Source organism: Cinclus cinclus, chromosome 10 (genome assembly GCF_963662255.1).
Source record: "Cinclus cinclus chromosome 10, bCinCin1.1, whole genome shotgun sequence".
NCBI classification, from domain to species: Eukaryota; Metazoa; Chordata; class Aves; order Passeriformes; family Cinclidae; genus Cinclus; species Cinclus cinclus.
Genome location: NC_085055.1, coordinates 23,339,164 through 23,366,051, shown reverse-complemented (window position 1 = coordinate 23,366,051; position 26,888 = coordinate 23,339,164). Strand labels below are relative to the sequence as shown.

Sequence of the window (26,888 nt, the reverse complement as noted above, 5' to 3'; positions counted from 1 at the left end):
CATCTACACCGGATCGGGTCCGCTGCTAGCGCAGCTGCAGCCATCAGAATTGCTCTAGTGATTACAAGCTGCAGGGAGAAATACTTGATTGGTTTTGAAGTGTGTTTTTTCCGGGAAAGGGAACGGAACGGACTGTTGGATATTCCACGCTATATTCCGTGCAGAAAACTGCTGTCCGAGGGAGCAGGAAGGAATAGTCCCTTTGCAGCATCCACTCTTAACTCGAGTTCAGTTTAGAGTGCTACTACTCTTTGATTTCAGTCACCAAAACACTTCTACTCATATTCGTTATAAATTAATTTATCTTTGGTTAAGTCCCATTTTTCATGTTGGTGGCACTAGGCTAATTTAACAAACAAATACTGTTGAGAAGCAGCTGATCTTGCTCTGCTATCTTCTAGCTCTGCAGATACGCTTTTAAACATCATGTGGGTGGGTTGTGATTACTGTATAGGACTTCAAATAAAGTGCTTATGCTCAAGAAGGACAAGGAAGAATATCTAGTTGTTTTTGCACCTCCTACTTTAAGTGCTGACGGATTGTTCTGTGTGATTCCTTGGTCTCTCTCCAGAGCTGAAGTTTTGGGCACTCGAACTGAATTGCGAAAGGGAAGTTGTTGCCTCTTGTTTTATGGCTGCTGACGCCCCCTTTGCTCTTGTAGCTTTAGACAGCTCTGAGATGTTCTGAATGTGACACTTTGTGAGCCATGTTGTAATCACACACAAAAATCAAGTTATCAAGAGAAAGGCTTTCTTCTTTGGTTCTTCCCCTTTTTGTGTCAAAGTTGAATCTAATTATGCTATTGTGTAACAGAGTAGGTTTAAAGGTAGCAACAACATTCCATGGCCTAGACTAACACTTGCAGCAGAACCGAAGTCCATGCAAATTCTTTTTTGGCTTGTAGATTATGGAACAGCCTCCAGAAATAGTGATTTCACCTTACTGGGCAAACTGGAAGACATAGAAACACCATTAGAGACACCCATTCCTGTGAAAATGAAGAGCAAGTAGATTGTTTCCTTGTCTAGCATCAAGGGGAGAGAAGCCTGTCCTGACGTGGTGTCAGAATGAGGCTCAGGTCCTTTGTACTGCTTTGTTACTTTGGCAGGATTAATTGATCTCTGTTTCTGGAGCTCCCTGTCTCTAGGCAGGTGACAAGAGCATGCTTGGACCCCGGAGCAGGACCAGCTTACCATGATTAAAGCAGGACAGCAGTCTGACACTCCCTTTCAGTAGGCTCTCAGCAGAATCTTTCTTTTCCCACCAAGCTGGTACAAAAGTCAAGAATAAGAGGTTTATCCTGGAGATCAAACTTTACTTGCAGGTGGTTCTCACCATAGTATCCAAGCCTGTGCAGAATGAGACATTCCTTAAATATGAAATCCTGATGGTTATAATCTTGTGTGCTACAGTATTTGCCCAGTACTCTGAAGAGGACACAGCTACAAGTAATACCCATTAGATCAGGAAACAGATGGATCCTTACTAACTTCACATTTTGCTAGGAGATTACAAAATTTTTCTTTTTCTCCCTTCTCCTCAGCTTTAAACACATTCTGCTGAGGTTTTTCTGGGAGGGGTTCCTCTGTCTATCAAATCTACTATGCTACCTTTCACTCCCTCATGCCTCCCTCCCCTTATGTTGCTACAAGTAGAATGTTATTTGTTAGGTTTCAGTATCTATCTCTTATATTGGCTTACAAGCCCTACAAATAATTTCTAAAAAGCAGACTTCTCAGGGGAGGCTAAAAATGCTTCTGTTCTTGCTTTTCTAGTTCAATTGCACCTGGATAGTTGAGTTTTTGTAATCTCTTTTAAAACAATAATCAGAACAGCATTAGGCTATAAAATAAAACCATTTTCAATGGTTCAAAATGAAATTCAAATTAATTTTCCAATATATCCCATGCTTGATCTCTTATTTTCAGCATGATCATAAACCAGAATGCAGTGGCCAAGTACTTAATGTCACGTGTGATAACTTCAATTTAACACAGAGTCCTTGCCGTGCTATTTCAAGCTTCATTTAAAAGCTGAGGAGAACTGAGAATCTTGTTTTATGGGCTTATATTTTACTTACCTTAATTCTTCTTAGAGTGAGCTAGTGATAATTTGGAAGAAATACAAGTCATAAAAACAGCTTTCTCCTTCCTGTTTAAGATGAAACTGTTTCAGCTTTTGTTTTGGCTGGACTTTGAACCAGTGAATGAAGAACACAGAAGAGGAAGTACAGAAAAAAAAAAAAAAAAAGAGGCAGATAAAAGTGAGGGTGCTTGGTAACTTGAGACTGCAGAATACAAGAAGTACACGTATGCAGAGAGAACAACTTTGAAAGGAACTGCTGGTGAGTCAGGAAGGAGTCATTTCCAGTCTGTCTCTTCTCCATTCTCTAAAAGCAGTAGCCATAAGCTTTTGTTTGCCAGTTAAACATCAAGGTGGTCTCTGACAGTCACGCTGGATAGCGCTGCTTGCACATTTGTTACATGTACAACACCAGCTGTGCCTACTGAGTGTCTTCAGCTGAGATCTACTGCAACATCAGCTGGGTACATGCAGCTCTAATGGCTGCCTCTTTCTAATATATTATTGTGAAATACTAAAAACTGCTTTTCTCCGCCCTCCCCTTCCTCTTCTGCCCACTAGGTTAAGCAACAATGGCATTTGTGAAGAGCGGATGGCTGCTCCGGCAGAGTAAGTCGTGGGTTTCTCCTTTTTCTTTTTTCCTTTTCCTTTTCCTTTTCCTTTTCCTTTTCCTTTTCCTTTTTTTTCTCTCCCTGTTCACTGGATTTCTTCAGAAAACAGAGCAGCTTAGTAATTCCCAGGTTTTCTTAAAACAGGCCTCTAGTTCTGTGGGTTGTTTTTGTTTGTTTGTTTGTTTGTTTTTTACTTTTAGGACACGTCACATAATGACATGTCATGATGGCATTCCCATGTGACCTTTGGATACTCCAGTGGGAAATGGGATATAAACATCTGAGATATCTGACTGGCATTCAGCTTCAGATGCTGCTCTGTTATTAGGGCTGTATAAGTGGGGACTTGGAAACTTTACCTGACACGTCAGCTTAGTGTCTTTCAGTTAATCATGCCCTCTGCTTGTTCATGCAGCAAGTTGGAACTCAAACATCAGGTCATACACTGGCAACAAGACCAGTTTTGGTTTGAATCCTAGATAAGATATGGCACCCAATCCTCTGATGTTCTAAGTGTGGATCTTGTAATACAGCATTTTGCTTGGCACTTTGGAATGTTGTCTGGGGCAACTGTGAAGGATTTCCTGGTTTATTTTTTATTAACTTTAGGACAGAAATATTTCCCGAGATGTGCCCTCAAGAGTGACTGTTTGATTTTTAAGGTACTATTCTACGGCGTTGGAAGAAGAACTGGTTTGATCTGTGGTCTGATGGCCGCTTAATATTCTATGATGATCAAAATCGCCGTGATCTAGAAGATAAAATCCACATGCGGATCCACTGCATCAACCTCAGAGTGGGAAATGAATGTCGAGGTAATAATGAAATCCTCAGCATTTGTATATCCAGGGATTCTTTACAACTTCAGTGCCTGCCCAGAAGGCAGTGCTAGGCATCAGGCATCTAGATGCTTGCTAGGCATCTAGCACTACTGCAGATGTAAATGTGTCCAAAATGTGTGCAGCTTTACTGTTCTTGAATCCTCCCACCTTCCAAAAAAAATCAACCCCACCAACTCCTAAATTGCTTTAGAGATACCCAGGGTGTGGTATCACCATGTGATAGGTTAGGTTAGGGTTTGATACTTCCTGCTAAAACTCAGGGAGGACAGTGTACCATGCATGCAGGAGGATGGGATGTTCCCAGCAGGACTGTGTGTGTGATACAGAGCATTCCTGGCACAGCCACAGTGCTGGCTGGATGGAGAGGCAAGGCTAGAAGTGGGAAACTTCAGCAGATATTTTTCCTGAGTTCACTTCTAGCACTTGTCAGTGCTACACTTGGTGCTGACACAATGGAAGGACACAAGTGCTGGAGAGTTCCTGTTGCTAAGTATGGATTGGTTCTGCTGTAGGACACTTGCATTTCATAGGAAAGGTGTTCAGAGTTGCTTGCTTTCAGGACACTCTGAAGAGTAATGACAGGTTATTTCCTCTGGGCCTTGTTCCGATGCCACGGAAGGCAGCTACAACTGGCCCCAGTTTAATTTTTCCAGACTTGCATAAACTGACCCCCTTCTAGTACATGTGATCATGTAATGCTGTTTATACTTCATAACTCATCTGTTTTTCTCACTTAGATTTCCAGCCTCCAGAGGGGAAGCAGAGAGACTGTTTACTGCAGATTGTTTGCCGTGATGGGAAGACAGTCAACCTCTGTGCAGAGAGTGCAGATGACTGCCTGTAAGACAGCCAGAGAGTAATGGTTTTGCTGCTTCTCCCTCTTTTATCCCTCTGTCTCTCTCCATAGTTATTATCCTCCCTTCTAACTTTCACAGATATGTTTTAAGAAAGTTTTCAAGCAAATAAAAGCAGGGTTTTAGTGACAAAAGACCCAATAGCTCTCCTAGAAGTTGTCTAGCTCATGCGAACTAACTGCAAGTTAAGTCACTGAAAACACTGAAGAGTGAGGAGGAGTAGAAGAAACTGATTAATCTGATTAATGCAAGACTTGTTAAAGAGATTTTTTAAAAACTTTTGCTGTTCTTCAGGAGCACATGATGTAGCATTAGCCCGAGGACATTCCACTAGCGATAGGAGGAATATTCCATTATTGTGAACTCTCAGCTGAGCTGGGCTGTGTAGAGTTAGATAACTTCTGTGGTCACTGTTTGCCAAGAAGCGTGGCCCATGGAGCATAATCCCAATCCCATGGCAGGGGAGGAGCTGGGTGAGGTGTAATTACTTCCTGAGAAATAGCATCAAGGCCCCTGCTCTAATAAGCAGAGATGAACTGTTCTGCTGGGGTGCATCTCTTCCTTTTACCTCATCCCAAGCATGACTGCATATTTCCTACTTGTTTTGTTTGCAGCAAGGACCTCCAAAACTGCATCCATTCCTCCTCTTGTTCCTCCTTGTTCTTTCTCAACTCTGCAAAGAAAGTAATATTCTCAGTTGTGGTGTAACACTTCTGTGCATTCATTTGAGTGTCTCATTAGGCTTTGACACATGCAGTTTCTTAAACTCTGCTCCTGGTGTACCTCTAGTTCCTAACCTTGTTTCTTTTCATTAACCGAAAGAAAATGGTGGCATTAATTTTTATCAGTGTTCCACTAACCAATGTGTGTTTGTTTTGTTTTTTTTTTTTTTTGCAGGGCATGGAAAATTGCTCTCCAGGATGCCAGAACAAATACAGTGAGTGTCCTACCTAGACTTTATACTGATAGAGAAGCAGCACATCAGTGTTATGTGTGGTTCAGCAGTTTAGTTCTGAAATCATGCTCCATCTTTCCCTGTTAAACAGGGTCATGAGCATGATAGTAAAGTTTGTGGGTGGGGAGAAGAATGATTGTCTGGATCACAAACACACCCTTGCAGCCAAGTCTAGGCAAATACATACTGTGGGGAAAATAATGATTTTAAGGAATGATTTCTCTGGGTGGAAGTAAATGTATGGAAAGCTGCTCTGTGGGCACTGGGGCTGTGGACAACAAGCAAATCTGCAACCAGCAAAAATGAACTTTTCACTCCTAGTATTTGTTGCCTTCCAGGTGGGTGCAGTGCTAAAGGGAGCTTAATACACAGCAGCTGTTTGTTAATGTAGATCCATCCCACTGTGGGATGTTTCTTGGCAGAGACATGGGGAAGAGTGAGATGCTTGGAGGGGAGTGCAGGCATGCTGAGGAGGAGTGTATTACCTCTGCATTGCCATGCTAGCTATGGAGACAAATGAGAATCATAGAAGCCTCTTTGTGAGTCTTCTGGAGAACTGTATCTTTGTGCAGCCACATCCATCCACTTGTGGGTATTGCTAATTTGTTCTTCCTTTAAACTGCCTTCCAGAGTACTCTGCAGCACTAGCTTTCCTTGGATGACCAGACTGAATCTACCCGAGTTGTTTCTGTTTCAGGGGAAATGCTGTGTTTTGTAGAAGCTTATCTCAGTTTCTGCTGGGTCACATTAACGTTGCTGCTGTACTGGGGCATCTGTCAGATGATATAACTTAGATTTGTAGATTCCCAAAGCAAACACTTGTCATAGCAAAACTACCCCAGCCACGATTGCCTCTGACTGCAGCCATGCTACACTGCCTGTGTAAATGAGAAGTGAAAGATTTGTCCTCATGCAGAGGACACAGCACTCATGGTCTGTCTGCTCTAGTTTTAGGGGCTTTATCTCACCTGTGTGTGAGATGGTGACTCCTGGTTTCAGGAAATGGGAAGTGCTGTTTTCATGCCTCTGACACTGCTGCCAGCCTTGATAGATGGCTCAGAACATGGCAGTGCTGACCTTGGTCAACCAAGGCAGACCCCTGCTACTCAAAGTAGAGCAGGTGGCCCTCTACACAAGTAGATACATAAATTAACATTTCCCAAAGCTATTAAAGGTGTCCAATGAAGACCTGGACTAACTGGGTAAATGGGTTTGAGTCTGTAGGTTCGTGAAACACTTTTCAAAAGTTCCAAGCATTCAGCAGTGCCTCCTAACTTGACTAGAATAGCAGGGTGATCACCTTAGCTTTGAGAACTGTATCATTTACAGGTGTTTGCAGGCTTGTGCATCCCTTGTACAGAGATCCCTGCAGCAGGGCAGAACACATTTACTGCTAAGATGTGAGCAGATTGTCAGGTGATGGAAATACCACTTCATACAGTATTTTAACAGGGTTTCAAGCAATCCTTAGTTTGGATTCATGAGTTCAACCATGAGTTTGACTTGGAATATAACTGTATTATGTCCTCAAATGCTACGATTTCATCAGTCCAAGAGATAATACAACATTTGCTGTTATTAAAATGTTCCCTTGTGAATTAAAGAATGGGAGCTGGCTTTTGCCTTGGAAAAGGGAGAAAGAGCATCACTGTAGATTCTGGGGCAAGAATACAAGGGTAATGCAAGAAATCTTAATTGTCTTTGAGAACTTACTCTAAATGGACTCTAGTGTTACCACGTTTGCCTCAGTACCACTTTGGGCTACTGCATTTGTTTCTTTTACCTGCTTCTGCAGAACTTGGTGATACCACTCTGGGTTACCAGGAAGAAGACAGCTTAGTTGTGAATATTTCTTTATCTGAAGACAGAAAGTGGAGGGTAATTCCTAAATCTCAGGCTCTAGAATGGTGGAAGGAGCCAGTGTGCTTGCATCTACACATATGCATGTCTGTGGCACACACACAGGGAAAAATTATATGTTTCCTTTCTGTGGTTGATAAAGAAATTGTATTCTCCCAGGTCTACTGTCCAGGTACTTTCTTTCTGCAGCCTTTACAAGGTATTCACTGCTTTCTTAACATACACTGTTGCTGAAGGTTATTTTTTCTTTGGGGTCATTAAGTTTCAATCCTTAGACTGCTCTGTCAGTCTGTAGGAACAGATGATAACTGCTCTCTATCCATGGTGTTTAGGGCTACATGGGATCTGATGTGATGTATGATGAGACAGCCATTTCCTCAGCCCCTCCTCCCTACACAGCTTATGCCACACCATCACCTGAGGTAAGAGTTGCAGTCAGGAAGTGTTAACATGAGTGAGGCAGCAGGAGCAGCCTCCTCCTAGCACTCACAGAGTGCTGCACTGTACTCTTATACCCAGGTTTAAAGATTTTACAACAGCAGAGAGTAAGGCACTATCAATCTATTGCTGCTTTTGAGGTGGATTTCATTTGAAAGGGATGAGGCACATTTGGTTGGGAGGTGTATAATGGGGTGGCTGCTCAGTGAACTTGAAAAATAAAGCTTCTCAGACAGGGCAGAATTTATTTGGCTGATCTTCAAATATATTGGTTGTGCAGCTTCTAACATAAGGAGGTGCAACTACACTTTCATGTTGTGCAAGCACTGGAAAGGTGTAAGATCAGGAGTTTTAGAAATAGGGTGTAATGACTGGAGCTACCACTTTTAACACATAAGGATTTTGTTGTGCCAAGATGTCACATGAACACAATAACTCTAGCTCCTGGATGCACAGTTCTTTTGCAGTGAAGGAGCAGCTTTGGGACCAATCCAGGATATGTGGAGGATTTCTGGATGTGCTTAGCGATGTGCAGTAATATGTGAGGGGATAGTTTGGAGCACTATTGCTTTTTGCAGTGTCTGCTCCAGCCTCTCACTTTTGTTAAGAATGGGTTGTGGTGCTGGAAACTTCCTCTGTGCAGACTCCTCTTTTGAAGAAAAAAAATCACTTCTAAAACATAGAGCTCTAGAGCATTTGTCTTTAATCTGACATTTGCTTGCAGCATACCCTCTCAGATGGTTGGTTGGAGTTTTTTGGGATGGGCTGCTGCCTTCCTGGCACTTCTGAGCTCCTCAGAGAGCTGTTGTTGGCACGGGGGCAGAGAGGAGAACCTGGCAGGACTGCTGTGCCTCTGCCTGATGATCCAGGCCCTGTCTCTGCTGTTGCCTCTCTGGGAAAGGAAGAGAGTGAATGCTGCTTGGCGTGCTTATTTTTTCAAGCAGCTGTTCTGAATCCATTCTATGGAATAGATTTGCTATAGCAGGACAGCCTGGATATTTTAGTGAAACTTTAACTCCATTAGAAACTAAGGCAAATTGAACAGTGTGCTTAATTGGATCTGTAGCAAAGTGTACTTATGTAACAGACCTTTTTCAATGTCACCAGGTTTATGGCTATGATCAATACCATGGTGCGTATCCCCCGGTGGGCCCTCAGATCTTCTATGCCTCCAATGGACAAGCTTATGCTCTTCCCTATCAGTATCCATACCAAGGTAAGCAGCCACATCCTCCACCTTTCCACAGAAGCTATTTGAGTCAATCTTCCTGGCTTTAGCTCTATTAATCACCATTCTTTACCAGCCACCACTCCTGCACACAGAGAAAGAAACCTGACCTGGAACTGGAACCAATTCCACTCAGCCTTTCACAACAAAGTGAAATTGGTATGAAGGGATTTAACCTTCCCAATGTTATCCCAGCATAGTTACGTTGCTTTATAAACTCCTTTTGAGGCATACAGAACTCTAACTACAGCATGTTTTTAAAGGAAAGGTACAAGAGCCAGAGGAAGATGTGATTTTGTGATTCAGTACTCCATATTGGGCATTGATGGAGCTTTTCATTCATCTGCTGCTCTTACACCTGGTTTAATTATTTAAATGCAAGTCTCAAAGGTAAATCCACTCCCAGAACAAGTAGTTCCTTCCCCATGTGCTGGAATTGCTGTAAGGCAGCATTTCAGCTGCAATGAAATCTTCTGTTGCTCTGTTCAGATTTGTATAGCTTTCAATCTCAAAAACAGGAAGCAAAGAGTAAAATGTAGGGTGTGCTTTTAATCATAGTCACCTTAATTTAGGGTTAGTTTTGCACAGAGCCCCGGTCCTACAGAACTGGGGCTTTAGAGTTGTACAGGTAATAAAAATGAGAAAACTAATTGTCTGTGATCTGACTCTGCAAACAAGAATCTCTACTGAGATTTTTTAAATTCAGTTTTGAGGGAGATTTTGTTTTCCATTTGACTTTTTTCAGGTTGTTACACTTGCCTTTTCCATTTTTTTGTTATAAGGGAGGTGCATCAGCCTTTAAAGCTTTTAAAGTTTTCTTCATCTAAGTTACTGAAGTCCTAAGATACAGATGATGTACATTCAAACACAGAGGAACGTGTGTTCTGTTGGCTCTGAAAAGCCATAGCTTTTTAAAAACCCAAAAACTGTTTTAAAAAACTTCCAGTAGGCCTTGGAAATCAAGCCAAAGCCCATATGATAATAATGTAACATCAAACAGTAACTCCCCTGACCAGTTTGCAAGCCCAGTGTGTTAAGATACTGGTTACTGGTTGGGCATAGTAACCAAGGCTCAATGTTTTCCTTCACCAGGGTCACTGCAACTAAACCTTAGGGTTCAGGTTCACCACAGCATCTCACTTAACCCCTGTGCTTTCAGCTCCATTCCTCCTTCTCTGCAGTGACATAATCCTTGGTGGGGGGAGAGTCATGCATTATTGGGAGTCAGTAAAAGGCTTTCCTAGTTGTATTTTGTTGGATTACTTAAGAATCTATTACAAAACACCGTTGTGGAATTTCCAAGAATATTTAATCTCCCTGAAATGTCTGGAAGGGAAACCAGTGCTGTTATGTTTGCTTTGCAGCTAGGAGCTAAATCAGAAAACATGACAGGTGAAGCTTGTACAAGTCTGTTACAGAGCAAGGGTCAGTCAGTGGCTTTGTGAGTCTCAGGTTAATTTCTTGCTACTGGCCAATTTTCATCTGAACTGAAATATAGCAGCTGTCACCACCCCACAGATCAGTCCAGGATGTGAAGGCTGAATTACAGTAGGCACCATTTCAGACAAATTACTGGCTGGAGACCTGCCAAAGATTTCTTCAGGGAGAGGGGGTAAGGGGGAAGAACTAAACTATTTGCCTTAACTTCAAAGCTGAATCAATTCCTAGACCCATTTCTTACATGAAGTCCACAAAGTGAATACAAGTCATTCATAGGTTCTCTGCAGAGCAATGCTCACTTTTATGTTTGTGATGAGTTTTTCTTACAGATATTAAGCTGTTGCAAGGCTAGAAGTGTTGCTAGGCTCCTGGATTTAATTAGAGGCTGAATCCAAAGCAGAAATGTATTTTACCTGTGCAGCTGACAAAATGTTGGTATTTATTTGAAGGAAGATGGTGAAAGAATGGCCTGTTTTGAAATTGCAGTGTGTAGCATTAAAATACACATTTCTTTTGCCCTCCTCCCAACAACCTCATATTTCCTAGGACCTTATGGCCAGCCCACTACAAACCACGTCATCATTCAAGAGCGCTACCGTGACAGCGATGGAGATCTTGCACTGGGCATGCTGGCTGGAGCAGCAACTGGAATGGCTCTGGGATCATTATTTTGGGTCTTCTAGATTACCCTTTCCTTATCTCTGTAGTTTCAAACCCCTTTATTGTGTGCAATAATATATTTGCAATGTTGTTTACTGTTAAATTTTGAAAAATGCAATAGTTATTTTTCAGTAGTGACATCTTAATAACTGATTCTTAACTGTCTTAATGGGGGTTTAAAGGCACCATTTAGTTAAGTGGCTGGAGATGGCATGTGCTGCTCTTGAATACTGGTCTGATGTTCAGAATTATAAGGATCAATATGAGCACCAGTGTCACGTGGTAGCAGTCACCTGCTTTATGAACAGACTGTTGTTGTAAACACCATAGGAAGAAAAGTTTTTTTGGGGGGAAGGGGTCTAGGATCTACTTCAAATAAAAAGTTAACAGGAGTCCTGCATAGTGTAGACATACTACTGGCTTTTAAACATTCCCTGGAAAAACATAGAGCTCAGCAGAGGTTCTTTGGGCATTAGACAGTCTGCCATGCTTGAGGGGTTTTTTCTGTTTTCAGACTTGCCTGCAGATGGTAGTGTGCTTTCTTAGGTGGAGTCCTGTACCTGCCTCTCACACCATCCAGGTAAAGTTGTCTCTGAGAATGTATGAGCAAACCACTACGAAGCGGCAGCACTCTTCAATTCTTTTATTCTCCCAGAAGTGTGAATGACCAGTGGCAAGGAAGGGCAGTGTTTCTTGTTCTAGCTCCTTCTTTATCCTGGATGACTCTTCTCTGGTCAGATGGAAGTACCAGATCTTTAGCTTTGCAGGTGCCTGCAGAACAGTAGCCTCAGACACTGCACCAGCTGCATTGTTAGGAACCAGCCATTGTCCTGGGTCTGTGGTTTTTATTGCCATGGCTCTGCAAAGGCTGCAGGAGGAGAATGAACTTGAACATCTCTTGCTCTGTTGGGCCTGCCAGCCCCTCTTCAAGCAGGAGCAGTCAGGAGGGGAGAGACAAGCAACACAAGTAGACCTTGCATACAGGCACTTTGATATCAGCTGCCTTGCCAGGGCTAGGATAGGATGCCTGCCTCTTAGCCACCAAGATTTCCAGAACCAGGTTCCTTATTTGCAGCTAATTTTGGGCACAGCTGAGCCTTAGTTTGTTGTATGCACATTTCCCCCTCACATTCAGCAGGTCTTCTTCCCTCCATGACTCATTGAGAGAAACACTCCAAGGAGCCTGTCTGGTTTTGCTTGTAAGCATGGTTTCTCTGCACAGTGTGCTGTGGACTGTCCCCTAGAGTGCAGATGTTTTGTGTGTTACATGGCCTGTTCTAATCCATGCTGAGCTGTGCTTGGCAGGGGAAGAAGGCTCTGAAGAAATGCATGGGATTTCTTGTTCAGGTAAATGAGGCAGGGTGCCTAAGTTGAGTTCTTATAGTAAGAGGACTTATTTTTATACTTCTACTTTTAGCTTCCTGTATTTGCATACTGTTTTAATGTTAAGTCTTACTTATCCTTCCATTTAGATGAAGGTCAATTTCCTTATGATTCACAGGGTTTCATGTCAGGAAAGATGAAAATGGATGAGAACTTGCACCCATATAAATTAAGCTGAAGTCCCAATCTTCTCCATTTCATCCTCAAACTCTCTTGGCTCCGACCTACTTATATAAGCAGTAGAGGTCCTGGACAAGAGTTTGGGGAAACACTAAGCTTTCATGAGCCTTAGGACTAACTCAACCAAGTGCAATCACTGGAAGTAAACAGACATGTAATTGTGGCTGCTTTACTCAGAGTAGCCTAATCCAGGGAACTACTTCCAGGAGACTGGCTCTGAGCTGTACTCCAATATGCATGCATGTCCTTTCACAGTTTAACACAAGCTGCACATATTCTGACAGTCAGATATACTGAAAGAACATTCTGGAAGTGCAGAAGAGGACTAAAGTGAAAGTTTCCTATTGCTAGTCCAAACCAAAAGAAATTGCAATACACTATGGAAGCTCTCTTAGCCTTGAGATCTGAAAGGGTAGCCTTGAGGTCAGAAGGGGATGGAATACAAGTGAATAAACATGTATACCCTTTTAAAAAGCCCTTTAATAGGTGAATTTGATTACAGGTCTATGCTGCTGTTTGGTCTGTGCTTTGCAATAGCAAGTTCTGCAGAACGCCTCCATCTCTTCTTCCTCTGTGATTCCTAACTTGTAAGGAGTAGGGGAGAATTAAACAACTGGGCATGATATGATTTTTTGGAATTTCTTAATGATCAGGAAAGGATAACACAAAATGAATCAGCTGGGGTGTGTTTGTCAGAAGAACTGTTAGTTACAGTAGGGGAACATGTATTTTGTGTTTTCAGGAGATAACTCTGTCTAGGTCCCTGGTTTCTTCAAGTGAAGTATATAAAATAAAGATTGTTGATTGCAAAACATTCCTGGGTTGAAATTCAAAATAATTTTTTTTTAAGTTCAAATTGAAGTCACTCTCCATTAAGAAAATAACCTTACACTTCTCAATGGAAAAACACTGCAAATTGAAGCCAAAGGTTCTAGTTTCAACTTGGAAACAATAGGCTGCTTTTATACAAAAATCATGAACTATTTTCTATCTCAGCATAGGCATTTAGAAGCCAGAAAGCAAGTGTACAAACCTGTGCTAGAGCATGAAAGCAAGAGCACAGTTATCTCCCTGCATGTGCTTTCTGATCTCACTGCAGAGACAGAAGTGGCAACATCCCGGTGCACAAAGCAGCAGCATGGGGATTGCCACCTGAAGTCCCTGGTTGTTAAAGCTCAGGCTTGCTTCCTGAAGACATGCCCGTGTCTCCTGTTGCTCAGGAACAGAGCAGAGCTTTGGTCAGATCCACAGTACTGTCTGCTGGATACACAGTCATGACTCAATAGCCTTTCTCTGCCCAGCTCTGCACTTCATGTATCTGCAGTTGGTGTGGATGCTGCTGTGAGCTGAAGGAGATGGGATTTGGGGCTTGGAGGGACTGCCGTGCCAGGTTCTGCAGACCAGTGATGGGAAGAGACAGCAGGTGTGGCAAGATAATTTTCAAAGCAGATTGAAATGATAGTTTGTTTCTGAACATGAATATTCATGACTATAATTCCAGTTATACTTGCATAGTACTCAAGCACACATTCCTGCCTTGGACCCAATACTTAAGCCCCCTAAAGCAGCAGGAGGTTCACAGGTAGCACATTGCCACTGTTTTTGTGCAGTGTACACTGTCAGGTCAGGATAAATCTTTTGTACAGCAGTGGCAGTCTGTTCAGAATTCAGTGTCAGTGCTGATGGAGGTCGCAAGTCCATATGTTCATCTGGGACTTGTTACTTTTGGGCTCTCAGCTACGGACAGCTGGACAGAGCCAGGCTTCCTGAGAGCAGGGTGGGAACGCTCAGCCTCCAGGTAAGTCTGACCACATTAAAGAGGAAAACCACATTCTCAGTTATAGGTGAAAACACAGCTATTGGCTTCTTTTGGATGAACTTGAGGGAGAACCAGTCTCTTCTAGTGAATGGGTAAAGGCTTATGGACTAGGGAGGAGGGGGTGGGCACTGTTTCTGTTTCTGTACAGAACAACTGCACTGAATTTCAGTAAAGACACACAGCACATTCCAAGCAGTGTCTAAATGGAGCTACTCTGCATGTCACACAACACTGGCTTACTTTGGTTTGCTCTTCAGTGAAGATTCAGTGGGTGATGGAACCAGCTATGCAAGTGGAGTAGAGGAGAAAATTCATACCCATGTTCCTCAAATGTGTTCATGCTTTTCCTCCTCAGCATAAGGCTATGTTCCAGTCATGGAGGGTAGCATGCAACAAGTTTCCCCTCCAGAACCTTTATGTTCTTGTGCACTCCCTGTCTTTACTGCAGCTTTTACTGTATGTCCTCATTCTCATTATTAATTTATAGCAAAATAACCATAGCAATAAAATTCATATTTAGTGTAATTATTTTGTCTTGACATGTTTACTAGTCTTTATTCAACACTTCTCATTTAGTTGGAGTGTAGACAGCTCAGGCTGACATACCTTGGGCATCTCAGTTACCATTTAATAAGCATGATGTAAGGTCTGTGAAATCAGCAAAGTAACTCCACACTAACACCGCTACACCAAGATTAGAATTAAGACCTATTTCTTTCTAATGGAGTTGAAGGCTTTGACTCAGAAGTGCTTAATCTTGGATATATGCAACACTGATCCAGATTTATCATTTGACATTGTGCTATCAACAGATTTGTACTGTTTAGTGTTAGACTAAGCTGCTTGGAGCACAGATGTTGCTCTGGGCAAAATGCTACTGGTTGCTGTATTGGTATTTCCTGTTTATGAATTGCTCCAGAGCAGTTGGGTGCAATCAATATGTTTGCTTTGACAAAGACACCAAATGACCACAGCTAGCCCTGCCTCCTAAAGGCAGACAATCTTGCGTATTTGCAGGGAATTAAACTTCTAGTCTGAAGGCCAACAGTATGTTTTGTAAAACAGTATCCCTGCTTTTGTGCACATTTTTTTTTCTTTTTCTTTACTGCTGAAGGGTGGTGGGCTTTTAGCCTCTAAACTGGGGAAGGAATGAAAACAAAACTGCTATTTCAACCCATCAGCTAATGCCAGAGTATGCACTGCAGTTCTCCACAGCACGCTGTGTTGACTGTGCTTGTTTTGTCAGTCAGCAGTTCCTTATGGTGGATTTACTAGGCTAAGCACCACATCATGTATCCTTAACCCTACCCACCCAAGCCCACTTGTACTGAAATTCTCTGTACCAGAACAGGTTAGTGCAAGGCTTAGCAGTTCCACACCTTCCTGAGCTTCCAACAGTTCAGAGAATGGGTTTTGCCTCTGCTGCTGCATTCCCTCTCACACGGTGTGTGAGGTGTGTAGGGTTTATAAGGACAAGGCGTCTAAGGTGTGTAAGGTTTATGAGGACAAGGTGTGTCAGGTTAATAAGGACAAGGTTTATGAGGGAAGCACAGCCGCCCAGAGGCCCTGGCGGCCGCGCTCCCCTCACGCAGCTCCGCTCGCCGCCGCCCGTAGATGGCGCCGCGGCCCCGGCCATGGCGGCGCTGGGCCCGGGCCTGCCCGGCCTCTCCAAGCCGCCTGCCGCTCAAAGGCACTTTTTCACGGGAATGCTCAGGGAAGCGAGTGTAAGGAAAGGCATTTCCATGCTCAAATCCCTAGCTGCTGCAGCTGGAGAGCTGTGTATGGTACAGGGACGGGGTTGGTCTCAGGGGTATTTTGGCTGTGCTGCCTGCTGTGCCAGGCCAGCAGACGCCCGGTTCGAGCCTTGGGCCTCCCCCGGAGCCCCGGCGCGGGCCCTTGGCGCTGGGAAGGCGCTGGGAAGGCGCTGGGAAGGCGCTGAGAAGGCGCTGGGAAGGCACTGGGAAGGCGCTGAGAAGGCGCTGGGAAGGCGCTGAGAAGGCGCTGGGAAGGCGCTGGCAGGCCTCGTGCAGCCTGGCTGGGGCTGTGGTGCTGCACAGGAGGGGAACCAAAGCTGGTGATGATGGGGCTCTGGCTTTTCCCAGCCCACGCCTCAGTACGGGAAGATGGGCTGGAGCCCCGGCCTGGCATTAGGATGCTCTGGGTCGGTTTTCCCAGCTCTGTCACAAACAGTTTGCGTGATGTTGGGAAGAGCCACTTTGCGTTGTCACATCGTCTTACTTCCCCAAGAGACAGCACTGCAAAAGGAACAGGCGAGTTCATGAAAAGCTGTAAGCTGTTCTGCTCTGTGCAGGTACTGAGGACACAGCGATATCAGCCTGGGCTGGCATTTTCAGAAGCCTTCGATATGACCATGAAGAAGAACAGTTAACGGTGTTTAACTAAGAAACAGCCTAGATAGAATACAAGGGCAAGGGCTGGTAATTCAAGAAGAGCGCCCGTGTTTCTTTACACACAGAATATATGACATGAGGGCTGGAAGAGATTTTAACCCTTCCTTATCTAAAGCAGACTCAGCTCCATCACCTTGGAGCACATGCAGGAAACCCAGAAGCCCAAGCCCCAGGATGGTCCATAGTGCACAACCTCCACATGATGCAGGCAGACAGGGCCAGCAAGACTGAGCGTTATTCTAAAGCAGGGAAAGAAAAGAAACATTATTGTCCTTAGAAATATATTTTTAAAAGGAAATATTAAATTTCAATCCATGTTTCAAGCTCACTTTAGCTATCTAGACAGGAAGGGTCAATTTAGAAACTACCTCCCTTCAATTCACAGGAGCATAAGCAACATCAGCATTTCACTTACGTTACCATCTTTCAAACTGCTGCCGAGCACAGCAGATGGAGATGCAACTGTGTCCTGCACATCAGACCATGCATGACTCTGAGTACATTAATTGATTGAATGAAACTTGAGTCTTTACAGTATTTTATGTGCTTTTGCAATGACTGGCTGACAGAGAAAGGAAAAAGGGAGACACAGTTGTTCTTTAACTACCCTGAAAAATACTAAGGTTGCCATTTTGCTACCAGAAACTTTTCCTGATGTGCAAGTTCAGTGTAATGCCATGGGATGGCATGTGGCTTGCTTGTACTGAACCTGCATGTGCAGGCTGATAATCAGAGGCCTGAAGAAAACACATCCAGGAAAAAATCCCTCCCACCAGAATAGGACTGTTTGCCTACATCAAAAACAAATCCTAGTCCTGATTTCTCAATCAGCTGCTCAGCATCACAAACCACTTGTAATTTCTGCATGTCTCAGTTTGCAAATATAACTTAGCCATCTCCCAGTTCCAAGAAAGTTCCTATTCCCATGAACATTATGTGTGTATGGCTTTTCCAGACTGATTCTGGCCCTTTTTACATCTTCCTCAACAAATCCAGGTAATGCTTTCAATCTCAGATTTGGATGGCTGAGAAAGAATCGGGAAAAAAACCCTGGCTCCCTATACTCCCCCATAACTTTTCTGAAAGATATTCAGCCACCCCAGCATCATTTTTTTCCCCCAAAAACTTTCTTTAAAGATTATTTCCAAAGTTCACACCATAGCATCCTGCTGACTTAAAGCAAACCTGTACATGCACAGACCAGAAAAATTCCCTTGAGTCAATCAATAGCTATATTTCTGACTGTTTTAAAACCAATTGTTTCAGATGTCACTATTCCAAACCAGGTTTTGTCCTGATCAATACCTCTGACAGCTGTTCAGATAACCTACCAGTGGAACTAATTGCTGATAAAGCTATGCTCCTATGCTCAGTCAGGCTAGGATATGTTTTCCTTATGAAATTGCTATAGAAAACCTCACATGCATTCAACCCATGCATGCAAAGCACAGATACTTTCTGGAATGGGCATATTTCAGTTTAGCAGAAAAATCATTTTTGGTGCTTTTTTTGTCCTCACCACAAAAACAAAATCCAGAAATATTTCCATTATTTCAGCTCTGTCAGTGTGCTAAATTGTAGGCATGGAAATGACAGCATTGACTTGAGTGGTGTGCACTGTGCATCTTGAAATTCTTGTGTTGTTGGACAGGACAACAATTTTCTAAAAACTGTTCCCAAAAACAAAACTCCCAAGAATACATTAGTAATTTGTGAGGAATCCTCCAAAATGCTGGGTTTGTCAATACGTGGTGCAAAAGAGGCCAAAATCTGCACCAGTATAAATAAGTAGAACACTGATGAACCCACATGCCAGCCTGCTCCCTGGTTTTACAGCTAATGAAGACTCCCAAAGAGCCATTTCAAGTTAACGAAATGCCTGTGCTGTTAATAAATCAGTCTGTTTCTCCCTTCATCAGAATTATTACCAAATGCTTCAGAAGTGACCCAATCTCATGTTTTGCAGAGGCATCAATATACTCCTGCATGCACATAATCACCCACAGATATTGCAGAACACTTCATGTATTTTAGTGGCACAGGGGGAAAAGAAGAAGTTCAGAGCTGTGGCAGATTGTCTCTGTTACAGACACTGTGGCAGGAAGGAGAGATCTTGGTTTTTATTATATTCCTGATGCCTTAGGATTTTAGCTTTTGTATTTTTCAAATCCTGTACTGATTTAGTGTATAGGTCTAAAACTCCACACAGAGTGTTAGCTACAGTCCTCACATTTTGGTCAGACAAAAGAATCCCTCTAGACCTGAAGCTCAAGGACACCTCACTGCCTCAGGCCCCAAAAAGTGAGCTGGGGGGGAGGGGGGAGACAAACTAAGGGTGAATTACTTCATTACCTGAAGTAGTGTCTGGAGGATTAACCTCAAATATGTAAATGGACCAAACTTGTATCTGTCTGAAAAACTCGTGACCATTGTCCATTTTGGCTGTAGCCTCTGAGGCTTCTGACTGCCCAAGGTGTATCTATTGAAGGCCTTTAATAAATGCCCACTTTATTCTCTTAACCTTGTCCAGCCTCTGCTCTAGGGAGCCACTCCTAGGCATCATCCCAGTAAACCTGAGCAAATTTAGGTAGTTGGGTTAATACTGCAGCAATTGTTCTATCTGAAAAAAAAAAAAAAACTGAAATTAATGTAGAAAATTATATTAATAGTAATACTACTACTGCTACTACTACTACTACTACTAATGTATTAAACCAGATGTCTACATCCAAAATATGGTCCTATTTCTGTGACTTCCAAGTCTTACACTGACATATCATGAACAGCACACCAAGTGCTTTAGTTTGCACAGAAGTGACTGCATTGGTATGCTACCACAGTGTGCAAAACTGCAATTACATCAGCTTTCAAATCGAGAACAACGTTTTACATTAAGTGATACCAATTATAGAGTAAGTACCTGATGTTAAGAAAAGTAACTGTTACATTTATGTGCTTATATAACTACCAGATTGAGCAAGCTCTTGCCCTTTGCTTATCTGTTGGGCTCTTATCATTTCAGGAAATGAGAATCTACCTCCACGGGTGATCTCATAAGGCAGGAAATACAGATTTTAAAATTAGGTTGCTGATAGGCCTCTTGGAACAGGAGCAGAGTGGAGTTCTGTTGTTGTGCTAAAGACAGTGCTCAAACTACTGTGCCTGCACTAAACATGGTCATGTTCATGAACATCACAGTGATTTCAGGGAATCACTGAAGGGCTGAGGTTGGAAAGCACCTCTGCAGATCATCTGGTCCAATGCTCTGCTCCAAGCTGGGTCAATTAGAGCAGGTTCCTCAGGACTGTGGCCAGTCAGGTTTTGAATATTTGAAGCTGGAGACTCTACAGCCTCTCTAGGCAATCCTACTTCAGGATTTAATCATCCTCACAGCAAGAGAGAGCTCTGTCTGTGTTTAAAGAGCTCCTAAAATCAGCAACACAAGCACCTATGCTGTGCCACCACCCTGGAGAAGCTACCTGAGCTACTGTGTTCTGTCAGTGACAGTGGCATTTTTAAGTGATGATGGCCTTTACCAGTGCAGCAGAATTACAGCCCCAGCACAGACCGAGCTGTTTCTAACCCTGGACCTGTTTTACTTTGTGCAGTGAATGAAAACAAATGGCTTCCAGAGACAAGTAATGCATTCTGGCAATGTTTTAGACCAGTGGTAGTTCAGCAGAGCTATAGAGGCCTCCAGACTATACAGAGTTCTCAGATTTTAAGTACTGGTGGTCTACTATCAAATCACCAGAGCTTCAACCCATCCCTCTTTCCAAAAGATACTGCAGGGGCTGAATTAGTCTCTTGGAGAAGGGATTGAAGTAGTACATAAGCAAGTAGTGTTGTAAAAGCTCTTCAGGTACAGCTAGGGGGTAGGGACCTTAAAATGCCACTCTGATTAACCTGTACCAGCTCAGGGCCACTTTCCCAGGCCCTGCTCACAGGAGTATGGCAAGCAACAGCACCCGCTCCCTCTACGAGACAGATCTTGTTTGTTCTGCACTTCTTAGTGACCTCTGGGCGCAGAAAGATGACTCAAAGAAAGAGAAAACAGAAACTTACGTGCTGTGTTGGTTGCGTGCCAAGAGTTGGGATATTCCCCTGCACAGGCCAGCCAGTGTTTGTGTTATTGTCAGCAAGATTTCTGCAAATTGCCGTGCAAGTGCTCGAAGTCACAAGGCACGTGAAGCACCAGGACCAGCTCGGTGCTCAGGTCTGTGGCCATGGCTGTGTCAGTGCTTTGGAGATGATGGAGCAGGCTTTCAAAACAGAGCTTTTCAAACAGAGCAGGAGTCCTGCTCTGCAAGTCCCTGCCTCAGTGTCATAGGGTTACAGTGTAAGATGTAACCAAAAGTCTGTGTTCTGTCACCGTCTTCCTGAGCTGTTAAATCCAGGTGGGGCACTGTTCTTTATCTCTTCCATGACTCATCCCTGATAACTCAGGCCAGTGGTATCTCCTGCTAATGGGCCATCAGTTCTCACTTCATGACTCATAAAATTACATCCTCCCATTGTGAGACACTCCGCCCAGGGGCAGGAACCAAGTATTCCTGGATATCAGCTGAGGTTTGGAACAGCACAGCCAGCCCTTACCTACGGGTTTCCAGGGGACGAGAGCTCCATAACCACCTCTGGACCTTCAGAGGAAGACCCTTCCACAGGATCGCTGCTTCAACAGAACCAGTGGAGTCTGGCACTCCAGCAGCACTGAAAACACCATTAAATCAGAGAGAGGGCTGCCACCACCCTGACCAGCACGGTGTCAGGTTGTATCCTGACTCTGTCAGTTTAAGTCAGTGTTTTCTGCCTTTATTTTAATTTTCCAATTAAACCGTAGTTCTGGCTTGGAATCTCCTACTGGTTTGTTTTCAAACCAGTACAGTTGGCTACAGCACAGGCTGAGAGGATCCAAATACCACCAGGACAGTTCTGAACATCAGTGTGACACCCACAGATCACCCCCACAGTGGGGCATTCTACTGGGCTGATCTGCCCCTGTTCTCGGAGGGCTGTGCTGGATGCAGGAATGCAGGAGGCATGATGCTGGCAGGAAATCGGGTACAGAAGCTGCAGGTGTGCACTGACACAGGAGGGGCCTCTGGAGCTGCAGAGGCAGGCGAGGCACACGAAGGCAGTTTGTGCTGTCCTGGAGGGGCTCCTGAGGAAAGGACACTGTTCTCATTGTTGCTTTGACTCTGCTGGGCGCAGCTTTTCCTCACTAACATAAGAGTTGTGTCAGGTTGTACAGTGATCTGTATTGGGATTTCAGCTTCCTGGACTATGAACATGCATCAAAGCCACAAACAGGCATCCTGGGCCCAACAGTCAGAGCTCTGAACCACATGTAGTTAAAGATGAGACATAAGGAGATGGGAAATATCCCTGATGGCCAGTAAAATCAGAATAAGAACAGAATAATAAAGAGCCCAGAACACAGCAGAGCAAGAACAAAAGGAGACCAGAAAGCAGAAATCATCAGTGCTCTCAGAAACAAAAGCACCAGGGACAAAGGCAACCACCCTGGTGTTGGTCTGTCCAGACAGTGGCCAAGGAAATGAGTCAGCCTCACAGCTCTGCATTTCACATGGCTGGGAAAAACTTTCATGGGCCCTCAGTAATCTCACTCAGCTTCTTCATGCAGGAAACAATCTAGCCATCACCCTCTGCTTGGTTTCTGGTTCTTTTTTTCCTGCTTTCCACACGCGTAACTCATTAAAAATAAGAAAATACCAGGTTTGACTGTGGTGGGTGAAGGGAACAGCTGGAGTGCATGTGAAATAGCAGGTCTCTTCTGATCCAGAATGCTGCACCACAGGAGAGCAACATAATGGAAGCTACTAATACTGTACTTTAATGGTGAGAACCCCCATACAACATCTGACTGTGTGGATAGCCACACTTTATATGCTTTGGCAATTCTTGCTTATAATCCCACCTACAGCTGACATTGTGTTGATACTTGGTTATAGACTGGAAAAACACAAACCTCATTTGAAATGGAAGGAAGATAATTACTTTGCATAACAAAGTCATTCTACACTGAAGGGGAAATCTGCTTTACTACTGCATCCCAAATGACAGAAAAATTACTAGACCAGATAGCACTGTGGTAGATGCATAATGGTAGAGTTCCTGTTGTCCTACAGTCACCTGATGCCCAAACTGCTGAGGATCTCAAAGAAATCAGAATGCTCTGTCCCTAGAAGCCATGTCATTAATGCCAGTTGTAGCAAAATAATACAATAAAGAGATTCTCAGAAGACTAAATTATTTCTCCTGTCCAGCAGAGGAACGACTGTATCACAGGATAACTAGTATGACTAATATAACTAGTATAACTAATATACTTTTAAATTTAGTTTACAAGTCTAGTGGTCCATTTGCAACTACTAATTCAACACTCTGTTATAAACAAGCTCAGTGTGTTCATGGCAACAGCAATGAGGCAGCAGGGCCCAAAGTTCAGGCAGACAGCTTCAGTGCCAGTTTGAACAGTAAAGACAGAGCAGTGGGAAGTGCCCTTTCCCCTCCAGTGCTAGCCCATTCCTCATCCTAACAGGATATCAGGAACAGTAGTAACCCTCTAGCAACTCCATCCAACGTAATGTGTGTTACAACACCAATATTAAAATACAGCTTACAATAGAAGGTACTGTTTAGTTGTTTCCTTGTGCAAGAAACTCACATATCTATTTCTGAGGCTGGCTGGTGAGCTTGGGTGTTGTTGTTGCTGCTCAGGAGTGCAGATCCTGCAAGCAAGTTTCTACCAGGGCTACTGTAGAAAATGCAAAACATCTTTGCACCAGAATCCAGTGTGGGGAAGAGTGGATCTTTCTCAGTCTGTACAGTGGGGAAGTCCTGATTGAGTGCTTGACTAAACCATTGCCTTTCATGAAAAGCAGACACTGCCATATGTTTTCCTGAAATACTGGCCCAGAAAACTGTGCTTCCTGGTGCCTCACTCAAAACACAGATTGGTGGATGCTGACATCCCTGCTGGGACCCAGTGGCTGCCTCTGTAGGAGTGATGATAGAGCAAAGCTATTTGGCTTATTTCCCTTGGAAGGGATTTTCTCAAACCTGTTAGCAGCAGGAATTTCAGTAATGACCCCTGTAAAGTGTATACACACGTGCATGCATATGACTCATTTTAGCACGAGCTATAGGATGAACCAGTTCATCTTATTTTCATGGTTTGCTTCAGAAGCAAGATGAAGATTTACATCCTCCATTACATTTGCCACATGAAGTTTAAATCATCACACAGGACTGCATGCAGACAAACAGTGAAAATTCATGCATGTCCAAAAACCAGCCCTGTATATTTAGCCCAAGTTCTGACACTGCTCCCCTATGAAATAAGTGAAAAAGAAGATCACTCACAGGATCTGTTTTGCAAAACTGCACAGCAGACATTTTCTGCTTGCAGCAGCTCTCAGTGTGAGGCCAAGACCAGCCTCACATTCCCTGAGGAGGGGAAGTTTGAGTGGGTCCAGCCTGGCTTTCACAAGCTACAGACCTGTGCTGCTGAGCAGCTTTCCCTCAGTTCATACCGTGCTATTCACAGCGTAACAGGATCCCACAGTCACTCCCAGGGAAGGCAAGTTAATAAAAGAAAACTTTCTTTATGATCACAGTTTTACTTTTAAAAGTTTTAGGGAAAGCTCTCAATGTCCATTATTCACATGGTTTAGAGGCTGTACTGCTGTTGCACAGCTGTCAGCAACAGAATATGCTCCAAAACTGGTTTTAGTAATTCCAGTGTCAGTAGCAGCCCAAGGAAGAGTCAGTTCCTGGTTGCTGGCCATAATTTGCTATACACTGGCTTTTATCAGTGAGCCCTTTGGTGATCTTACATCCCCATACCTCTGCCATCACCTGCACAGCACAGAATCTGGACTGCCTCCATACCATCTGGTAGAAATTTGCTTTCTCCTTGCTGCCAGGAATTGTGGGAAGAGAAGAAGTCATGTCACAAGAAAAGATTTTTCATATATATATATATATATATATATATATATATATATATATATGCATATATAGAGAGAGAGAGAAAAAAAAAAATCAATGCAAGCAGTTGCTTCCTTGATAATTCAATTCCTGAAAGCTCTTTATTAATCATATTTCCAGAACATGTGATGTTACAATAAAGGTTTTTGCTACAAACACTTTTCAAGTGAAAGGAAAAAAAACAAGGCATGTAAAATAAAACAAGTAATGCTGCAAAACACCTTTTCCAGGTGTGAGTGTTAGGCCTGAGCACATTCAGACATTGATTCCTCCTGCTGCCCCTGCTTCCTCCTTTGAGCTGTGAGGTAAGAACTTAGGAAAGGCTTTACAACCAGGGAAGAAGTATCTTTTAGGGAAAAGAAAGATGAAAAAAAAAAACTGAAAGATTTTTTTTTTAAGAAGAAAACTTCAAAAACCCAAAAGAACTGCCAAGAGGAGTCAATTTGTCCAAAAGAACTGTAGTCCTAAGAGCCAAACCAGTGTCTTGAAAATTATCTTTAGTTAACATCTGTCTTTTTTCCTCCTCTGGTTTTTCTGTATTTTAGAGAAGATTAAAAGAAAATTACTACGTTAACACTAGGAGACTGTTACTCTGATACTTCCAGCACAAATGGAATAGAAAAGCCCCATGAAAGACACCTGATTTCACAGAGCAGCACTGAACTAAGGACTACAGCACATGGCCCTGTGTGCTGTGTTGACATTGCTGGTTAAGACCAGTCCAGCAGAGCAGCCTATTTAGCCAGGGGAAAGCATTTCCTTATTTATGCCTCTGAGGCCTTAGCAATTAATGCTTGACTACAATGCAATTCCCACATTGAGCTGCATCACCTTTAGAGGGACTAGTAAGTACAGTGACCCCCTCTGCACCTGCCAGCTTTGGGACAGACAAGCTCTGCCCTTTGCACAGGCAGGGGCAATAAATGTCATTTCATTTCCAGAGCAGCAATGCTCTGGGAGATGCGCACAGAACACTGATTTATTTGGATGTAACCTCAGTGTATAGTTTCAGACCTGAGGCTATTCCCAACACCAGCTTGCTTTATACACCTGCCTGCACCATGGAATGTGTTTTTAGTTGGTTTGAGTACAGAGTTGGCCAGTAGGAAGGTGTAGCTACTTTGAGACTCAATAAACGTGTATCTACAGCAATACTTTCTCTTAAGTTTAAGGAAGGGCAAATCAGTGTTAAGAACAAGATTAGGAAAATACCACCTTAATCATTGTGTTCAGTAAAGTTCATAGATCATTAGCAATCCAATACCTACCACTAAGCCATTTCCCAGCTTCAAAGTCTCAGTTGAGTTTTTCCAACTTTCATTTAAAAAATAAAATCTTATTTTAAGTGGAACAATTCCATGATTTGCAGCTCTCCTTCTCCCTCATCTTTACTGAGAGATTTCCAATCAGTCACAGGCCTGTTCAAGACACCCTTTCCTGTCAGATCAGCTGTATCGAACTCCAGGGCAAAGATTTCTCTGTGAGCATTTCAAAGTTAGGCTGAATGGTGTAACCACACTGAAAGCACATTCTAGCTCACCAAATGCTTTCTCCCTATCTAAGCTTCATAATTTTGCAGAGACTAATTATTTGCTCGGGTTTATAGGTGTGAAGAGGTTGAGGTTTAGGTGTGGTCAGTGCTACTTTACTGCTGCTTCAGATGACTGTCTCAAAAGACAATTTTCCATGCCCTAGTCTGGCTTTGCAGTTATTTTGCATACAAAGAAGTTATGGAGAGGCAGTTTTGACACTTTGTTAACATCTACTATCAGAAAATAATAAAATCCCCTTTTTATCTTGGCTGCTTTATGTGAAAGCAAGATTTCTAAACAATAATTTGCAAAATTCATTTACCTTCCTTTTAAATACAAAGCAACACAGCCACTGACTGCTGCTTGATGCCATACAGAGCCACAAGTTCATCCTACTACAGAGCAGTAGCTTCCCAGGGAGCACCGACCACAAGGAGCACTTCCTTCACCTCCACTCAGAGCAAATATTCTGCAAGTTTTCACAGCAGAAAAGCATTTCTCACATGAAAAAGGCTTTGTGTTAAAACACTTGACAAAGAAAAGAGAAAGAAAAAATATTTTTAGAACCCATCCAGCAACC

General features: G+C 43.2%; 1 protein-coding gene across 3 annotated transcripts; it reads left to right on the top strand.

Annotated features, from left to right (window-relative positions):
- The first annotated feature begins 1,807 nt into the window (after positions 1–1,807).
- PLEKHB2 (pleckstrin homology domain containing B2) lies at positions 1,808–11,069 on the top strand. 3 transcript variants are annotated; one of them, XM_062499218.1, is made up of 7 exons: positions 1,808–2,691; positions 3,356–3,508; positions 4,273–4,375; positions 5,287–5,326; positions 7,537–7,626; positions 8,750–8,858; positions 10,857–11,069. In XM_062499218.1, exons 1-7 carry the CDS (start codon positions 2,655–2,657, stop codon positions 10,991–10,993), a joined length of 669 nt encoding a protein of 222 aa, XP_062355202.1. In that variant the 5' UTR covers positions 1,808–2,654; the 3' UTR covers positions 10,994–11,069. The 3 variants fall into 3 exon arrangements, with proteins under 3 accessions (XP_062355202.1, XP_062355203.1, XP_062355204.1); XM_062499219.1 differs by having other exon boundaries at positions 7,537–7,632; XM_062499220.1 differs by lacking the exon at positions 7,537–7,626.
- The last annotated feature ends 15,819 nt before the right edge of the window (positions 11,070–26,888 follow it).

Excerpts from the sequence above, each read along its gene's own strand:
- PLEKHB2 (XM_062499219.1), top strand. The coding sequence starts at position 2,655 with ATGGCATTTGTGAAGAGCGGATGGCTGCTCCGGCAGA. Across the intron at positions 2,692-3,355 it reads CGGATGGCTGCTCCGGCAGA|GTACTATTCTACGGCGTTGG; the intron begins GTAAGTCGTGGG and ends TTGATTTTTAAG. Across the intron at positions 3,509-4,272 it reads AGTGGGAAATGAATGTCGAG|ATTTCCAGCCTCCAGAGGGG; the intron begins GTAATAATGAAA and ends TTTCTCACTTAG.